The 20,263-nt window shown below is 32.2% G+C and overlaps 1 protein-coding gene across 1 annotated transcript; it reads left to right on the top strand.

The window, feature by feature from the left end:
- Nucleotides 1-548: 548 nt before the first annotated feature.
- On the top strand, nt 549-9,025 carry LOC133175704 (cell adhesion molecule 3-like). Its single transcript, XM_061310814.1, has 5 exons — nt 549-568; nt 797-816; nt 1,800-2,189; nt 2,414-2,758; nt 8,646-9,025. The coding sequence occupies exons 1-5, from the start codon at nt 549-551 to the stop codon at nt 9,023-9,025; spliced, it is 1,155 nt and encodes a 384-aa protein (XP_061166798.1).
- Nucleotides 9,026-20,263: the final 11,238 nt, after the last annotated feature.

The raw sequence follows: 20,263 nt of genomic DNA, 5'->3' as shown, positions 1-20,263 counted from the left end.
GCTATAATGCGGTTATAATTTGATGGGTTTTTTTTTTTCGAAAAAAAAAGAAGAAGATATAACTAAATAATATTTTTATTAACTGAGTATACCCATTCGTTTTACAACATTTTATCTACTGATATACTGTTCGCTAAAACATTAAAAGAATTAAATACTTTATTATGTTTCTCCTTGTCATGACTGAGTTTTCTTATTATTATTAATTGATTAATTAATTTTTAAATTTTTTTTTTTTTTGGGGGGGGGGGGATAAATCTCAAATTTATTACCTTTCTTCTTCAATTGCCAGTTACTTTATTTAGGTATTTATTTTAATAGATGTATGTCTATTCTTGATTGATTGATTGATTAATGAATTTATTTATTTTTTATTTATTCATTGTTGACAAAAAGTAATTCTAAAAAGATGATGTATAATAAATTTGTCATCTGTACTATATATCTCCGAAGTTAAGACAATGTTTAAACATACATGTAGTTTGCTCTATAATAAATATTTTTATAACTACTATTAACCCTCTTTATTTTGGGATTTAATCGATTAGATGGCGCTAAAAGAATTAAAGTAAGTAGAAAGTGACCTAAAATCCGATTGTTTCATAGTCTTCAACGTCATATATACCACAGACTTCTTAAATTAACCTGCAATTCTTCATGAGAAATATACGTTTATGACTTGATGGACAGGTATGAAAGCATAATCAGTCCTGGATGTATGTCAAGGTTTGATGAAGATATATTCAGAGTGGGACATCTTTAATGTTAAAATGGATGTAATATTGATTATATTCAGTATTTCCAAGCTAATAGAAGGTATTCTTTATTTTCTTCTTTTTAGCCCACCTGAGCCTAAGACTCTAGTAAGCTTTTCTGATCACATTTTGTCCGTCGTCTGTCTGTCTATATATCAGAAATGTTATTTTTCATCGTCCATAGGTAAACATAAAATATTCACACGGATTCAGAAATTCACAAATTATATAAAGTGACTAATAGATCCAACGGAGTGGATGCAGGTTGTTAAATTTCATATATATTGCATCTTTAATGCCATCTGTGTACAATGTCACTGTAATAAACAATTCCATACTTACTTACATACTAAACAGCTTAGAATGTTGCTGGTGACATGGTAAGACCTTATGATCAAATCAGATAAAATCGTGTAGAAGCAGATTTTAGAGAGTATCAAATTCCGTCCAGTTTATACATTGACATTCTTATTTGTAATCAATTGAAAGCAACCATTGACTAAAGGGAGTCTACCGAATGAAAAGAATCCATAATGCATGATAAAATTTTAAAGCTAATACATAGAAGAAGCATGCCATCACTTGGAGAAAAAAAAACATGGTGATAATTAAGCTGTTTTTGCAAAACCAGGGGGTCCAGATTCGGTTTCTAATGCAAATGAAGAGTATCTTCAAAACAGATCAGAACCCATAAAACCAACCGAAAATTCCAAACATGCTCTGTTTATCATTAATAAAGTGCAAGGTGAAGATGAACAGCCATCATACGAATGCAGCAAAGTATACATTCAAGAAGGAGCACATATTCAAAAATTATTGAAATAAGACTACAATTGAAGGGGATCCTCCTCTCCTCCATTTCACATATATATTTTTTTTGTTTCATTAATTTAATGAATGCTTAAACTCACATTTCAAGTTCAAGAACCACATATTCTTTTTTGAATTAGATTTTTTTAAAATTTAATTTAAAGAGCAACCATTGCCAACAGGCTTCTACTAAAATTAATTAAGAAATAGAAGATAATTAATTTTTTTTCAAAGCAAGCTTTGGATTCAAAGTTAGCGTGGACGGAAGTAAAACTATTGCCGATATAGAAGATAAAAATGCAACACTGATTCTAAACTGCACATACATAGAGAAAGAAGGAAAAATTAACGATGGTCATGCCATCACTTGGAGAATAAAAGATGGTGGCAATTTAGTTGGTTTTGCTAAACCATGGGGTCCAGATCCTATCTATTATTCAGCTGGAATGTATCTTCGAAACAGATCGGAGCTCATCAAACCAACCGAAAATTCCAAACATGCTTTGATTATTATCAATGAAGTGGTATGTGAGGATGAGGAGCCATCATACGAATGCAGCATAGGATACAATCAAGAAGGCCCACAAGACCCAGTTTCCGAAGGATTATTAATTTCACTACAAAGTAAAGCTTTAAATGCATTTATATATATATATATATATATATATATATATATATATATATATATATATATATATATATATATATAATATTGGTTTTTCTAAGCAGCTATCATTTTTTCATTATATTAAGATACACAATATTTTTTTTTTAACTTTGATTGTTTAAACTTGCAGAACGTCAATTGAAGAATTGTATACTCTTAATTATTCATTGCTTTTCTGCAGAGTCATCAAAACGACCCCTGGACATTCCACTGATACAGACAACTGAATTACAAGAAAACGAGGACCTGGGCTTGGCCTGTGTCGCTGATGTAGGAAAACCACCCGGTATTGTGAAATGGTGGAGATTCCGTACTAACAATGATTTTACTCTTATAAAAGAATCTGATCAAATACCCAATGAAACCGGAAACTGTGAATTTGTTATCAGTTTTAATATAACACACACGGTTACAAAAGAAGATAATGGCGCTTTCTTTCGGTGCACCTCGCATAACAACATAAGTAAAGATGAAGGTCCGAAAGACACAGAATTGTTAAGAGATACAATGAAAATAAACGTTCTTTGTAAGTTTAACGCTACATCTATGTTCTACTACTTTCAATCGAAGGCTGATGTTGATAAACATGGAAAGGAATGAAAAAAAAACTATTAAACACGATTTAAAAAAAAAACAAAAAGAAAATTAAATCAAAATAGAACCATCACAAGTAAAAAGAAAATCTTCTGTTCATCATTTGATCAGCCTAAATACATATATCAAAATATGCTTTTGATTAAAAGAAAAAAAAATAAAATAACAAATTCTGCATTTCAAATTGTCAGAATTCCATGCTTCTTTAATATGAAACGTCGCCAAACAGGGCCTCTTTCTCTGCCTAAAGGGTGAAACAAAATCATTTCAGCTTAAAAAAAACAAATGGAATACTTCATGAGGTTTAAATTAAGAATTTTTATTTTCTTGATGAATTCAGTGTTTTGATATATATTTATATTGACCGCTGCTACATTCAAGCCTCCCCCTTCTCAATATTAATTCCTCTTTTAAAACTTGCAATTTGCAAAATGTTAAATATTTTCAAAGGAATTATCTACTTAATTATAGTAACGCGGGACCTTTATACACTAAGGTTTTATCGAATAAATATCAGCATACCGTATTTAGTGTATTTTCGTTGTGAAAAACGAAGTATCTCTCATAAAAAGCATTGTATACTTATAAAGAATAATTTAACAGATCAAGAATACAAGCCAATTTTTGACGCAATTCCGGAACATTTCCTCCCGATCAGACTGTGGTTTCTCCATTACTTGGAAATGGATGGAGATATTTAAGTCAGATGCTATAAAAAGAAGATGCTTGACAAATTGATATAGCTAAACATTACCATCCAAAATCGAAAACATTGTTTATAATTTTGTACTAAAGATTTTATTAATAAGATAAATAGATGTATTTCGATCTTGATTTCTAAATACTAATCATAAAGGATCTTACATCTTTCGAAGTAAAATGATCAACGTTCAAAGTTTTAATGTTATTTAACTTTAATCAAGATCTGTTACCAAATGAATTTTCGTTAAATTTATCTCTAAAACCTTCCCAATGGTGGATAAATACAACTTACCACAATACAAAAATATAAAACTTTCTAATAATACCCCAAGTGCCTGTGACTTTAGCAAAATTTTTCGATATGAGTGAGTCTTCGCTCCATTTTTTGAAAGTTAATCCTAAAAGTTTGCACAGAGATATACATTTTTTTTCTTTTACAAAAACATGGAGCAAAGACCCACTATACCTTAAACGTATACTTTTATGACAAAGCATTCGCATCTTTCCGAGAAATACTTGAAGTCCATTAGGTCAAGGGTCATATCACAAATATGATTTAAATGCCACTATTCATCAGGAGCTGTGTAGCGTAGTAGTTAGCGTGTTAGTCTCAAAGCAATTTGATTTTTATTGTTAGGGGTTCAAATGCCATGAATACCATTTTTCTCTTTTAATAAAAGAATATTTTTCTCGAGATCCTTTTTCCCCAGAAAAAAGTTTTGTGGATCATAATTTCTTAAATTTCAATAATGAGAACTTTACTTTAAACACTTAATTTAATTTAAACAATATGTTATTCACAGATGTAAGAGTGAATAGGATTGGGCAGCACTTTAAACACTTAATTCACAACTTGAATGTGATTTTTTTAATATCTGAAGCTATAGGCATTCTGCACGCCTTGTTCACCCATCTTCTTTTTGTTAGTATTAATCTTTTTGAAAATTTTCAATGAATATTGAAAATTAATATGTGACGTTCAAGCATAACCGTAAGTTTCACTATATCTTTGGCAATTGTCTAAAAAAAATGAGAAAGAAAAAAAATGGTTAAAAAAGTAAATCACATTTGGTGCCCAAAGGAAACTAGTATATAATCTATTTTTATTATTATAATTAAAATCTACAAAGATTACTATTGTATCATTAGGGGTACAGAGTACTTGGGGTAAGTGGACACATTAAGGGTTTGATTGGAGTCTGAAAACTTCTAATCTGAACTAATCTTTCTTGCAGTATACTAAACTGATAGTTCACTCTTATCTCTTTGTAGTGTAAAATATTTCTCAACTTAATTCAAATGGTTTGAAAAATATAGGCTTAGAAGTTAAATTTTAAAAAGTGTTCACTAACCCATAGATTTTGGGTAAATGGTCTGTGTTGAAAATTATGATATAACAGTACAAATTGTCTTTGAATATTCAATTACACATTCTTATATTTAATTATTGACAAAAAAGTTCAAATTTATGAATTTATTTTTCTTTTAAATTGAAATCAATCAATTTTATGAGATCATTACTGTTTGTCATCTTTACCCATTTTCATTTATGAAAAATACTGAAATGTATGTATTTTTTCTAAATTTAACGGCAAAAAATTTATTTATATAATTCAATGACTCAAAACATCCAATTTATAAAGCATTTTACACAAGATACAACACATTCTCCAACACACAAGAGGAGTGGAACACCAAATAAAAAAATTATCTGTGCTTCTCACATACAAAATATTCTAAATGGGGACCATACTTTACAGTGCAAGATTCGTGGTACCAGTCATCACATCTATTACACTTAATCCAGCCCTCATCGTCATCATAAAAGTATCCCCTGCAGTAGGAGCAGCAATTATCAGCATCCTGTACTGCACAGCTGACAGTGTGAGAAGGGACATTTTCCTTTGCAATGGCTTTTGACGTTGATTTAGTCTTCTTTGACTTATTTATAGGGTCAAGATGTTTCTTCAATTTTGTCCATCTCTTTCTTTTGTTTCTTTTCTTCAAGCTCTTGTTTCCGATTTCTTTTTCCTTCTGGTCTTTTTTCTCTTTTTTCCCTGATTTTATTGATGAATTCATTCTCTGTTACATACCTTGCACCAATCACTTTCATAGTTTTTCTTTGAGCAGGTTCTTTGACAACTGTTGGAAGTTGAAATACTTCTGTAATTTCTTCTGAGACTAATGAGGAGCTCTGTGGAACCTTGGTTGGCTGATCAATACTGTAATGTTCTCAGCTGATACGACTTCCCCCTTATCGGTAGTGGTGGTAACCGAAGCTAAGACAGAAGTTCTTGATGGCCCAAATGCCTCTCCAGGAATAGCCAGAGGGTTGAAGGGAAAAATGCCTGTAACTCTAAAACCAAAGATATTTACATGTACCATGTTCATTTTCTTATTATATGCATGAGAAAAAATTCCGCAGAAGTCATATCTGGATATTTGTCTGCCAGGATTTAATTTCAAAAATGATTCGCAATGCTTGTAGAATGCCTTCTGTAAGGCCCCGAAAACACTTCTGTCCACTTGCTGTGTCCAATCCGTTGTGTGAGGCGGAACAAGAATATATCAACATCATTGGTCTTCGCTGCTTCCAAAAGATGAAGTGTAACATGAGAGGCATGGCCATATTCTATCAGCAACATTGGTCTCTGAGGTGAGAGGTTGGTCAAGAAAATCTTTTCAAAGCATATTCCAAACAGTTCTCCTACAATAAATGAGCTTTTACTGCATGCAGTGCTTCTTTGGGGCACTGCTCATTAAGCTTGACTGAGTCGTTTTCCTTTGAAAATCGCCATTGGTGGCAAAACATGGGTCTCGCAACATCATCTGCATGAAATATTTGCTTGGGCTTTGACTTTATATTACGTCTATCTATAAGATCCCCTACCTTGGTAAAATGGTCTGAAATTACATTTAGATTTAGCATAGTACCAGGAGCAGCACTAAGACCTTCAGGCTTACGGAGAGATAAGGATGGGTGCCGGTCTCGAAATCCCTACTACTAGTCATAACCTGCCATTTTCTTATCTGCATTAAATTTGATTTTTTTTTCTTCCAGAGTGCGCAGTAATTGAGTATGCAAGCTTACATCTGATATTGTCAAACCAAACCCGTGTCCTTCCATCTTTAAAATGTGATTAACAAAAGAGTTTTCTTCCTCTTTAGACAGAATCGTTGGTTTTGATGCTGGAGACTCCAAATCCATCGTTTAAAGTCTCCTGGACAGGTTGTTCTTGGAATTCCAAATACCTTAGAAGCTTTAAACATTGTTATTTTTCCCGTTTTAACAAACTGAACAGCTTTACTTAAAGATTTCCTGTCCCATTTTTTTGTTTTAGCACACAATCTTTTTTCTTTCTGGTCATACTACAGTGTTTTCCGTTTCTTAAATTCAAAAAATTATTTTAGTTGCATAAAAAACCTAAATCTCTATGCCAGATCAAGAAAATGTTTACAGAAAGAGATATACCCTTACTTCTTTTTTTTTTTTTAAATTTTGGTATTAATTTAAATTTATGTTACAGAAAACCAATTTATGTATTGTTTTCATGATTAAAATTTCATTTTAAAATTTTATACTTAAAACTAAGAATTATACTGATAGAATTCAAATTGAATATCTATAGATTAAACCTGAGACTGCTTTTTAAACAACACTGTCAGTCGCCCGCGTGGAGAAGTGGTTAGAGCGTTTGCTATAGAGTTGCGGAGTAAGGAGTTTAATCCTTAGGTCGCAGGTTCGAATCCCACTGCGGGACGTGGAGACCGGTCCTTCGGATGAAACCGTATAAATCGAGGTCCCGTGTCGCAGTAGGTGCTGAAGCGAAAAAGATCCCTCACTGCTTAATGTTCCTGAGTGCCGAGGATTGGTCTGAAATTTGCAGCCCTCCACCGGCAAGTGGTGATGTCTCCATATGAGTGAAAAATTCTCGAGAGGGACGTTAAACAAAAAACAAACAAACAAATAACACTGTCACGGTTTTTACACTGTCGACTTCCCCCCAAAACTGGGGTTAGTTTCCATAATTGATATTTTGACATCTTTTAAATTAATCTGACCAATTATTCTAACCAAATAAATATTTATGTTTGCAAATAATTAATTTCAAAGAGTATGTCGCCATTCATTAAATAATATGTTTTTTTAATATAAATCTTGAAATTTGTAACAAATCTATGAAGGAAACAGCGTATTTTTTTCAGTATCACGTGACGTTTCTAAAGGGAGATGTAAAAAGAAAGCCTACAATTCTTCCTGCCTCTTGAACAACAAAACATAATTATGTGTAAATTGATATAACATTTGGAAAACTAGTGTCTATTTATTTTAAATATGAACTCATTTCATAAATTGAACTTGAATATTTTATTATCAATACACTTGCTTTCATTACAGATTTCTTTACAGATTTTGCAAAGGGTAGCCATTTTTATGTGAAGATTAAATATTGTTTACAAGAATGATGCGATAAAAAATAATTTAATCTGCAAAAATACATCAATGTTAACACTCTAGACTTAAAACCGACGCTTCATTTTATAGATTGAAAACAAGTTCTTCTGCTTAAAGGCGAACATGTTTCATTTTAACAATGGTTAATCTCTGCAGTATTTATAACAATACTAAGAAAATGGCGCTGTGCAGTTTATTTGCTGACCAAGGCACGGTTTTCTCCTTTTTTCCAATCGAAGTCGTTGACCTTGAATTTTCCCTATCTCTGATGTTAACACTTTAGCTTCCTCCTTTACATTGAGAGCCGAGCGGGTTTATAACTCTTATTTGCTTTAACATTTTAAGCATTATTTTAAAATGTATCCACATACCCAAAGGGTCCACTTACGCTAATGACTATAATGAAAATTTCATGGAAATGAAGTATAGATAAAAACAATTGAATAACACTGAAATAAAGTAGGTTTCACCTTTTCTGAAGTATGCTGAACGTGATGATTGTGCATTTTTGACTGCCGGGTTTATCGAATCAGAAAAAAAGAGGTCAAAGTACATGAACATTAAAACCAAAAACTTTTAGGCATAATTGAAAATGTTCTTTTTTCATTTTTTACTATGGTATACCAGGCCAGATACAAAATTCTAATTTTCATTTTTTTAGATGAAGCCAAGATTCTCAACATAACTAAAGTTCCTGAGTTGAATTTTTATCCAGTTTCCACTTCAAGGTTGAACTTGACATGTTTAGCAGATGGAAATCCTATACCAACTGAAGATGATTACAAGTGGACCTTTCAATCTTTTTATTCCAACACTATTGAGGAAAAGCGTTCAACTGGAAAATTTCTTATTCTGCAAAATCTTCAGGAAGCTCAGTCTGGAACATACACGTGTTCTGTATCAAATTCCTTGAATTCGACGCATTCGTGGGACATTACAATTTTAGTAGTTCCAAAACAATGGTCTGTTTTACAATGTAATTCAAATCCATGTGGGGCTTTGGAGATATGTGTAGATCTGAGACATAAGTACAAAATGTGAAGCTAATGAGCTGGCTGTGGTTGTTATAGTCGTACTAATTATTGTAACAGTAGGATCACTGGCTGTCTCAATGGGATTTGCATACAAATTAAAGAAACTTCGCAAGCTGCCGGTCGTTGGTACTCGAAATGGACAAAATGAGTAACTTTAAAAAAAAAAAAGATTTCTATTATTCTGCTTGCAAACTATTATGCTTATCTTTGAGAATGAAATATTTCTTGTCAATTTAAGATCCAAAATATTGTTCTAAAATTTTCAACCAGTAGAAACATTTCTAAAATAATGATTGATTTTGAATGATTAAACATTGTGTTAAATTCTTGAAACCAAAAGGCCAAAATCTTTAAAATAGAATATATGTTTGGTCACTTGCACCATGGTACTAGCGACTTATATTTTATCGCAATATACTCTATATTTATGTGTCAATTAATTTTTACAGTTCTCACCCCAAGAAATTGGAATCATCTACAGAAAAGGTTTGGTATACGTACGTATTCATGTTACATGTATCATTTTTCAGTCATATGTATGTGTATACGTGTATGTATGTTGTAATAATTATCTATACCCATTTTGATATTTCAGCAATGATCATGCCACTAAATACTGTATGACAGATACAGAAGGTTATATGACTATTAGTAGTACAACTATTCCCCCAGAAGGGACGGAAGGGGCTATCTACGATGCAATCCAAAATTTGTAAGACATTGACGAGAAATGTTATTTCATAGAATAAGAATCTGGATGAAAGGACAGCCGATGTATTTGCCTGCATAAGCACAGATATTTGTTTTAATTATGAAATGTTTGCAATCAATATTGATAATACATTAATACAGTGATTGCGTAGAATGATAATGAATATGATTAACACACCAAAATGGAAACACGCTAAATTAACACTGAACCAACATAAATTGGATGTTTGACAGGTTGGAGAAAATACTTTAAATCGGGTATTATCCGTGTATAGTCCACTATATTTGGTTCCATTGAATAAGGTATCCTTTCTGTAAAAACAGAAAAAGCAAAAATTAATAATTTTATGTATGAGAAAACAGGTAATATAAGATTTAAAAATACACATTCTCATCCTTTGCTGCATGAGCGGTCTATTTAGGCTGATCCCCCACCCCAAACCCCTTCTGACCATCTTTACCACAGTATTAAAATGCTAATTGTAAGGACGGTCCCCCTCCAATTGTCTCAACACTTTTCCTTGTCGGAAAAGAATGGAATGAAAGATCTTTAAAATTGGCTTAAAAATTTTTAGCTGTGGTAATTACGTTTCATCTTTTCCCCTTTTCTCATCAGTTATTTATTAATATATCATTTTTTATCAAGAAAAGTTTATACAAGATGTATTCCTCCTTAAAGGAAACGAATAACCCTTGGCGAAGCTCATCTCCCTTCCCCCACAAGTTATTTTTCTAAGAATTATCTTTTGATGTTAATTAAGTATAGACAATTTCATTCCAAAACCACTCCCCACTTTTGTTGCAGTTCGATAGATAAGGCCCACGTTATTATTCCCATTTTTATTAGGAATATGGGAGTACAAAAAAGTTTTTTTTTTCAAGTTTGACCAGTTCTTTTATTTATTATTTATATATTTTCAAATGAATTTAATTTTATCTATTTTTTATTATTTTTTGTGGCATGTCAACTTTTTTTTTCACTCTTCAAACGCCAAGAAATTTTTTTTTTGTTTTCAACCCCCCTCCTTTTCCCGCATTTTGTTTGGCATGAAAACCTTTTGGTGTGCCTTCTCATGTTTCAATTTTCCACCTCAAATACTGAATACAAATAGGGAATGTTTTAAATAATGATTTCATTGCATTTTGCATAGACATATTAAATAATAAGGAAATTTAATGATTTTGATATATAAAACAGCGTGTACCACATTTTTATCACTTCAAGAAACAAACTTTGACTGAAAAGACTAAGTTCGTACATGATACAATGTACACGAAATGTATTCAAAATGACAAGAAAATAAACTAAAATGTTATTTCAAAATAAATTTAAGAACATTTATTTGTAACAAATATTGGGTTTTACTTATAGTTTGAAATATTTTCATCATGAAGTAGTTTACAAATTTTGTTATGAATTTGTTTAAATGCCAAATATTATTATGAAAACAATTAAAGACTTATAGTAAGATACGAAATTCAAACCTTTGGCGTCGCTTCTTATTGATATATAACTTTATTTTGTGCGAAATGTGTTTCCGTTTAAATGGAATTATTACAAATAGTTCATGTTTGTTGCATCCATATGCACTTATTATAAACCCCACACTGAATTTGGGTATTTTGCATTTCTGTAGTGTAGGGTATTCACGTGAAGATGCTGAAAATTCCCTTTTACATTATACAAAATATAAAGCAAAACGAACGCGGGTTTTGAACTTGAAATGCACTAGCCTCCGAGAGTATATTGAGTCATGTGCACATTGACTCAGAACTCGAAACCCGATATCGGGGACTATACGCGATTTCACGGATAATATCCGATTTTGAGTATTCTCTCCAACCTGTTTAAACTACAGTTTTTAATAGAGTGGGTAATCACTCAATTTTTTGTGAACAAATAATGAAAAACAATTGAAATTTGTATATTTTTACACTTACAAAAATTTGGTACATGGACTCTCTCTTTATTAAAAATTTTGTTTTTACTACTCACATTTTCAACAACGTTCTCAAAAAAAGTCCAAATACGCTTGCTTAATACGGATAACCGTTTGTTATTTAAAAGATTGAATTTGATTTGATTTTGTAATGTGGTCAGAGAGGATGTAATGAAATGGTCATTTATTGAGGAGAGTGTTTGAACCATGTTGTAATATTTTGTTGTTGATGTTGTTTTGGACTTTTGCGAGAAGCGCTGACTTTTACAATCGACGGCTTACTTTTACACCAGAAAAATATACGGAAGCTCTTTTGCGATATAAATATTTAGCTTAACAGTTAATAAAACGATATCAATGGACCATTTCAAAGCTCATATTACGTTGTCTAGGAAGGGACAGGCAACAATCCTTCCCTCAACCCCCTCCCTTCCCACCTTGACTAACTTCTGCCAAGTTTTCCTTCTAGAATGTATTTTCTTTTTTTTATTTAATTCTCCTTTAGAAAATGAAAATAAAAATAGATACTATCTCTAATGAGCAAGTCATTTTAAGTAATTTTATTCTACCTCTAATCATCTCTTGTGTTGGTAAATAATGTTAGCGCCCCTGATACCATAGCTATAACCTATATTAATGTTTCTTTATCTATTATCAATTCCGTACCTCCATACATCAGGCAGGTTTAAATGTCAAAGTTAGCCGTCAACTGTAAAAGTCAGTGCTTCTCGCAAAAGTCCTTTACGCTGCAATTTAGGTGTTATCTCTCCTAATTTTTGACGACCTAAGATTCCAAATAAGATAAAATTTATAGACATGAATTGGATTTATTGCATATTTGTATTTTCCGTATTAGAGAATTGACTTTAATTGAGATAGAAACGCCGATGTCATAATTTGGATTTTTTTTTCATAAATGGATATAACTTGTCAACAAACTGCTGAATTTTAAAGCTGTTTTATCAATACAAATCGCCAAAATTCATTCAGAAGTTAATGGAAGGAAATATTTCAAGAGAAAGAAAGCTTTTCAAGGAGCTTACCAGATGGCTAGCAAAGTTTTGAAAGTACAGAGAAGGCCATTATGTGAGAAATTATGCAAAAATGCAGAAAACTGGGGACTTCAAGAACCAGGATATCCTTGTTGAAGCAGAGCCTCTAAATAGGTCAAACTCCTTAGAAATGTCAGATTCCTGTTTTCAAAACTTCATGAAGGCAATATAAGCATTTTCAGTATATATGGAAGTTTGAAATAAGATATGAAGTTATCAACGTACAAATTCGCAATGCTGCATCACCACAGAGAAAGAGTTTGACCCCTGCATTCGCTAGGTCTTAATATTTGGTCCTTTTCTGCAGGGATCCTTAAGAACAGGGTCTGCAATAGTAGATCACAGATACTGAATGAGCTCAAAGACAGCAGCAAAGACTTCAAATAAGGAGAGTCTCAGCAAAAAAGTGTGACATTGTTTTTTTTCAGGAACCAACTTTCTATTTGAAATAGGCAGAGAACGTTTAGAACATGTGACGCAAGCTTTTGACGGTGTAAAATTCAACGTAACAAAAATGATGGGGGCCGACCATCTAATAAGAGAGATAACTTTCCAAATAAAAAATATTAAGAATACCCATAGTTTACTTAATCAGACTTAAAATATCAAGACCTTTGAGTAGTCAATTCGATCAAACTTAACATATGATTGAAACTTTACCTTCTATTTCTTTTACCTATATTTTTCAAATTGTTTTATTTTATTTGACCAAAAAAAAAAAAAAAAAAAAAAAAAAAAAAAATTGAATCCAGTTTCAAAACCCTTACAAATTGAATAAGTTCTATCTTTTTAAGAATCATTTTAAAAATTTATCAAGTACCAAATATAAAATTTTATTAGTATAACATTTCTTTTTAATGAAAAATATTTATAAGAAAGATAACTCTTTTTTTGTATGTTGTTTAACGTCCCTCTCGAGAATTTTTCACTCATATGGAGATGCCACCACTCGCCGGTGGAGAGCTGCAAATTTTGTCCTATATTCGGCACTTACGGCCATTGAGCAGTGAGGGATCTTTTTCGTGCCAGCACCTACTGCGACACGGGACCTCGGTTTATACGGTCTCATCCGAAGGACCGGTCTCCGCGTCCCACAGTGGGATTCAAACCCGCGACGTAAGGATCAACTCCTTACTCCGCGACTCTTGAGCAGACGCTCTAACCACTGCGCCACGCGGGCGACCAAAGATAACTTTTGCTAATAGACGTATTGTTTTCTTACAACCACATATAATATTGTGATATTCTGACTTAGGAAGCAGTGCTTTGCTATTTTTCTAATATGAATTTAGTAGGTATGACACTAAATATTATTTTCATATACACCGTGTATTTTTGATTTTATGTTGTGATATTAAATTATTACTCTTCCTATTCTCTGTGTAAAAATTTCTTCATATTATGATCTGACATAAAAATCATTTCTGTAAAAATAAGCAGCGCTTCATACCTCATACTGTTTTCCATTTGAATCTGATGCTATAGCTCTTGATGAAAATAAATCTTGGGAAGTTTAAAAAAAAATTGTGAAATTTAGAGCAGAGGGTCACTAGTCCTTAATGGTTGATATTTCGTCCAGTGTTTAATATTTTGATTGATGATTGTTATTAATGAATCTAATGGATATTTGCATTAATATGATGAAAACACTAGTCTGTTTCTTTTTTCTGTGTTTGTCAATTTGTAGATTCGAAATGTAACATATATTGTGAAACATTCTGTACTTAACAAAAAAACTATAAATCAACAAGAGTACTATAAAAATATTACATGTTTTTAGGGTAACATGTGAAATTGTTATCAATGCTGACCAAAGCGAAGCCGAGGCCAGCAATGGTTTTCAAGGGATAACAATTTCACATGTTACCCTAAATAAGCATGTAATATGTTTTGTTATACTGAATGTATTTAGAATGCATTGAAAAGAAAACATCCGGTGAAATGCTCAGTGAACAATTTTTATGCTGTTACTCATCGTCATGCATTTTCAACCGTTGCTATGTAATGTTAACCGTAGGGCGTGGTTTATGCACTCCGCAGAGTAATTGGACTTTTTAACCAATGTTCGTAAACCAACCAAATTTGTCTATTTAACATGAAAGTATAACTATGTAAAATATTTACTTAATTACTGAAAGTAATAGTAGTCTGTCTTATTACATTGTCAACAGTAAAATATTTCATTTATTTATTGAATAAAAGTGATATTTTTCCACAATGTGAAAGAATTTCAGTGATAACTTGCACTCGTGAAAATGAAAAAAAAAATCCTGTCCCACTCGTAAAATAAATTCTATACCCAACTACAAAACATTGAATGTCCTCTGTGTATTTAATGTTTCAGTAGATCCATGTTTGTTCATGCTACATTGCTAGCCGTTTAATCTATGATACACTGTACATTTTAAACTTAACTTTGCATTGCAATAAAGAATACCTTTCGGCATTCAAATTTCCCATACATTTCAATTTTTAATATATATTATTTTAACTTTGAGTTAGGGTGATGCTTAAAAACTATGAAAAAATAGCAGACATAATTGAAAAGGAAACGGAAACAATTAAGCTTCATTATCTCGGAGACTGATAACTTTTATCATTTTAAGGCTCAGGTCATTTTTAAAATAATGTCTTGTTGCTCTCTCCCGACTCAGGATAAAAAAAATAGTTGGTAGGTAGGTGGAAAATTTTACTCCCCCCCCCCTTTTCTAATCTATGCTAAATTTTCAAAATCTATTAAAATTGTAGCTATTAATAAGATTAAACTAGTTATTGACGGGATTAGAAAATTCCGCAATGAATAAAAAAAGAATCTTTCCTCTGGGCTTAACGAAATTTTGATTTTTTTGCAATTTTTAGCCATTATGTTGGGAGAGGGCAAGCAAACACTTTATTAAAGAAGGCCTCAGATTCTTAAAACAATTTATATTTTACTTTATCCCATGTTTACCCCTTTATCCCGTGGATATGACTCATTGGATAATTTTTTCATATTCCACAGTTGTGACGTCACAATGGTTTTTGCGTTAGAGTGATGAAGTAAAATAAAGTGGAGTCCTGTATAAAACAGTGTAAAACATTGGTTGTGAAGTATTAAACATGGGATAAAAAGAATCTCCCATGATTTGTAGTTGGATATGACTTTTATCCAACTCGTTGTGTGTTTTTATCCCCTCGCCAAGGCTCGGGGATAAAAAAAACACACAACTCGTTGGATAAAAATCATATCCAACTACAAATCATGGGAGATCCTATATTTAACTGTTTAAGCAATGAAATCTAATGAAAAAGGTGAAGATAACAGTGATCGATCAAAAAAAAAACCTACAACCAATACAAATCTGTAAACAGAATCTGGAGATTTCAGAGATAGGATCAGGTGCCTAGGAGGAGTAAGCATCCCTTGTCAACCGGTTACACCCGCTGTGAGCGCCATGCATTGATCAGTAGACTGAATATTCCGTAATCAGATTAAGTAAAAAAAACAAAGGCCTAAGTATTGGAATGAAATATGTCAGTCAAAATGCGATCCATGATTGATTGAATAATTGTATGCTCTTTTACGTCCCATTCGAGAATTTTTCATAACGAACAGAAGCCAAACTCAAAAGTCTATTGAAACAATACAAATCGGGAGCAAAGCAAACACGGACCTCTAAAAACATCAGAGGTGGGATCAGGTCCCAGTGGTAGTAAGCATCACCCGCCTTTTGCTCCTTGTCATGATCGGTAAAAAAGGGAAAAATCCGTCGACAATTCAGTGTGTAAATAATGGCCCAACAATTAGTATGAAATACGTCAGTCAGCTTTCGACTTAATGAGAGATTGTATTTGCTGACAAGGTCATTGCATCGACCGAAGAACTTTGCGAAATGATAACTTTAAACAAGACTTTTGATATTCTTGTTTCATCAGTCTCATCCGAAAGACCCCCAGTTCACTTTAAAGTGCCGAGCGCTGCTACTTATATTTTATCAACTTGGGTCGGTCGCAGCCGGTCTTTGAACCCACTACCTTCCGATCATGGAGAGAGAGCTCTACACTGAGCTATAGTGACGTTTAAAACGATCCAATGATAGGTTTGTTTTGCTAAAAGGTTATTATAACGACCATAGAATTTTGGAAATGCTGACTTTAAATGAGGTTGTTGAAGTCACTGTAACATCACCTTATCTGTCAGTAGCCTGCCTCAGTTTAAAAATTGATTACACTCAGAGCATGCTCTTGAGTATTAATCGAGTTGGTAGAAAAACGCCATATGCAGGTGAAAGCGGAATATTGCTACATAAATAAGAAAAGTTGACGATGGAAAATCTAAAGTCATCTTGTTTGTTATTAGTTAGTTATTTAGTTGTTAGTTGCTCCCCCATCGTTTATAGTCAGTAAAACATCAAAATATGAAATTCTGAATGAACGTAACTATTGTAAATTGATAAAACGTCTTTGATATATATATCTGAATATCGAGATGAAGGCCACTGCAAGCGTTTTCTTCTGCTCATGTAGAAGTTTTTGAATAAATTCTGCTTCATAGGAAGATAAAAACAGGTCGGCTAAGAAAGGAGCACAATTAGTGGCTATCGAAATTCCAATAGACCAGGTCTCCAAATTCTACAGAGATGTTGTTAATGTGAACTCCAGCATCCTTTTAAAGTCAACTTCAGAGTACTTATACTAGAATCAGAGTGATTTGTACAAAGTAATTTTGTTGATGACCAATCACATGATATGAAAATATCAGAGTTCCAGTGTTGTTGACGAAGCAGTTGTCTATGATATCAAAAAGTCTAGTTTTTAATTTATCGTGAGAAATGACAGTATAAAGTGTAGGAAAGACTAACGGTTTGACGTTACTAACTTTTGAAAAATGTTGTGATTTAAATTTTCTAAAAGTTCTTTGAAGTTTTTGATAATCTACATTTCTCGAATATGCTGTATCATAGTGCGTCTGAAGTCTTTCCTTTACAGCAGATGTATTTTTTTGAAATTTTTTTGTAAGGAATGTGCCTTGGTAGAGCACTTGCTGGATCCGGTGTAGCGACGAATATTTACCCACGTCGAATAATGACCGTGGGTCATTTTTTTGACGTCGAAAAACGGCTCCCCGTCATTATTCAACATCGAAAAATGACCCCCGGTCATTATTACACGTCGGAAAATGACCCTTTTACCTGTAGAAAAAAGTGGAATCACCCTTAAAATGTGCATGCCCTAAGTGAAGAAAAAAGACCCCTGTAGAATTATGACTCATTTTAGATTATTAGGGAAATATATTTCTTTTTGGATAAAAAATTAAGAATTAAAAAATCAAGAGGCTCATGGATCAAAATTTTCACCTAAGATAAATTGAAGATAGAGCGATGATCTGTTGTTTTCATTAAATCTTTCAAATGTCTTTTATGATAAATTGACTACTTTAAGCGACATCACTTTACTATGTGAAAATGCTTCCATACTGGATGGACTAATATAATGTATCAATATTTTTAAAAAGAGTTCTTTTTATTTAAGCTCATATTATCCAACTAGAGAGAAAGAGAGAGAGTGAGAGAAAATAGTTTACAATGTCTATGTACCGGTTAATTAAGTTGCGTTAGAGTGTCTACTTTTTAAGCCAATGATTTAAACAGTGTACATTCTTGTAATTTTGGGACATATAGCAAAAAGTTCCTTGAATAAAAAGAATAACTTGATTTTTTGAAAGTCATCCTGTTTGTTAATTGACTTTAAACATATATATGTATAATCAGTAAAATATCGAAATATGAAAGAAATGATTAAAAAGATTAGGACTAGAATATAGGCTATTGCAAGCAATAGTATGAGGGACCATTTTAGTATTAACCGCCATTAAGTGATATCCCCTATTCGAATAGGTGATATCAATGAGACGCCGTTTTATATTTATTGCCATTTAGTGATATCACCTATTCCAATAGGGCCTATTTGCATTTTTACAAAATTAAATACAATGTTATAAATGCTCCTTACTCGAGACATTCTAGCTTCAATGCAAAGCAAAGGATGAAATTTTAAAAGGCTTTCAAAAGGCAATCTTAGTTCCTTAGCATTATTTCAAAATTGATGAAATTGATTATATTACTCTTGATTAATTTTTCCAAAATAAGACGTTTTTATGGACTTTTTGTTCTTAATTTGAGCCATAACTCCTACTTTTTCGGTATTGCATTGACCAGATAAACTGCAGTTTTGTTGAAAGATCATTTTTGGCGCCTAGAGGGGAGGGGGCACTGTTCGTAACTTACATTGTTTATGTACACAAAAAAACACACAGAAAAACCCGATTTGCAAATGAAAAACTAGGTTATCGCTCGCTGTGAAGTCATATTAATTTACTTAGTCAATTTTGCTATATTTATTGATACTTTCTCTCTGTTAAAATTATGTACAAAGAGATTGAACTTTTTACTTCCTGTATAGAGTAAATGTATGCAGTTCATGTATAGTCTTGGGAGCAGTTTGTCTTTTATAAATAATTTGAATAGAGGAAATTACTTATTCGAATAAGTGTCATCACCTATTAAAAATGAATAGGTGATATCATCTTTTTCATGGGTGCTATCACCTTTTCGATTTGGTGATATCACCTATTTGATTTGAAATGTTGATATCACCTTTTCGAATAGGTAATATAACCTATTCAAATCAAATAGGTGATATCACCAATTCTAGTAGGGGCTATCGCCAATTCAAACAGGTTCAAATAGGTGATGTACCTTATTCGATTATGTATGATATAACAACTGCTTCCAAGAAAATAACGCATTCATTTACACAGGAAATAAAGTTCAGACTCTTTTCAGCTAGATGATTATAACAGAGAGAAAATATCAATAAATATACCAAATGACTGCAAGTAAAATTATAAAACTTTATAGGGATTGATTACATGATGTTTAAATTTTCTCGGACTATGAACAGGAGAAAGGGTAGCCCGAATTTGCTAAGGGTCAATGAAAATCTAGTTTTTCTTATGTAAATCAGGTTGTTTTATAATCATTTTTTGTGTACATATACATTGGAACTTATAAAACAGTTCTCCCTCCCCTCTCTGTGCCCCGAAAATGATCTTACAGTGAATCTACAGTTTATTTGATAAATGCGATGCCGAAAAAATAGGAGTTATGGCTCAAATTAAGTACAAAAAGTCCTTAAAAACTTCTTTTTTTAAAGTTTGTTCAAGAGTAATGTAATCAATTTCATCAATTTTGAATCAATGTTAAGGAAATGAGATTGCTCTTTGAAAGCCTTTTATTATTTCATCCTTTACTTTGCATTGAGGCTAGATTTCTCGAAGAAAGGAGTATTCATTATTTAATGTTGTAAGAAATGCAAAGAGGTGATATCACAAAATCCAACTGATGATATCACCAATTCAAAAAGAATATGTGGTATCACTTAATCATTTCGAATAGATAATATCGCCAATTCGAAAAGGTGATATCAGTAAACGGCAATAAATACCAAAACGGCTCCTCATACAATAGACCTACATAATGATCACGTAACGGCATTTTTGTT

Source organism: Saccostrea echinata, unplaced genomic scaffold (assembly GCF_033153115.1).
Source record: "Saccostrea echinata isolate AGI-Se365-2 ecotype Australia unplaced genomic scaffold, CSIRO_AGI_Sech_v1 ptg000064l, whole genome shotgun sequence".
Taxonomy (NCBI): domain Eukaryota; kingdom Metazoa; phylum Mollusca; class Bivalvia; order Ostreida; family Ostreidae; genus Saccostrea; species Saccostrea echinata.
This window is presented reverse-complemented; position numbering and strand designations above follow the sequence as displayed.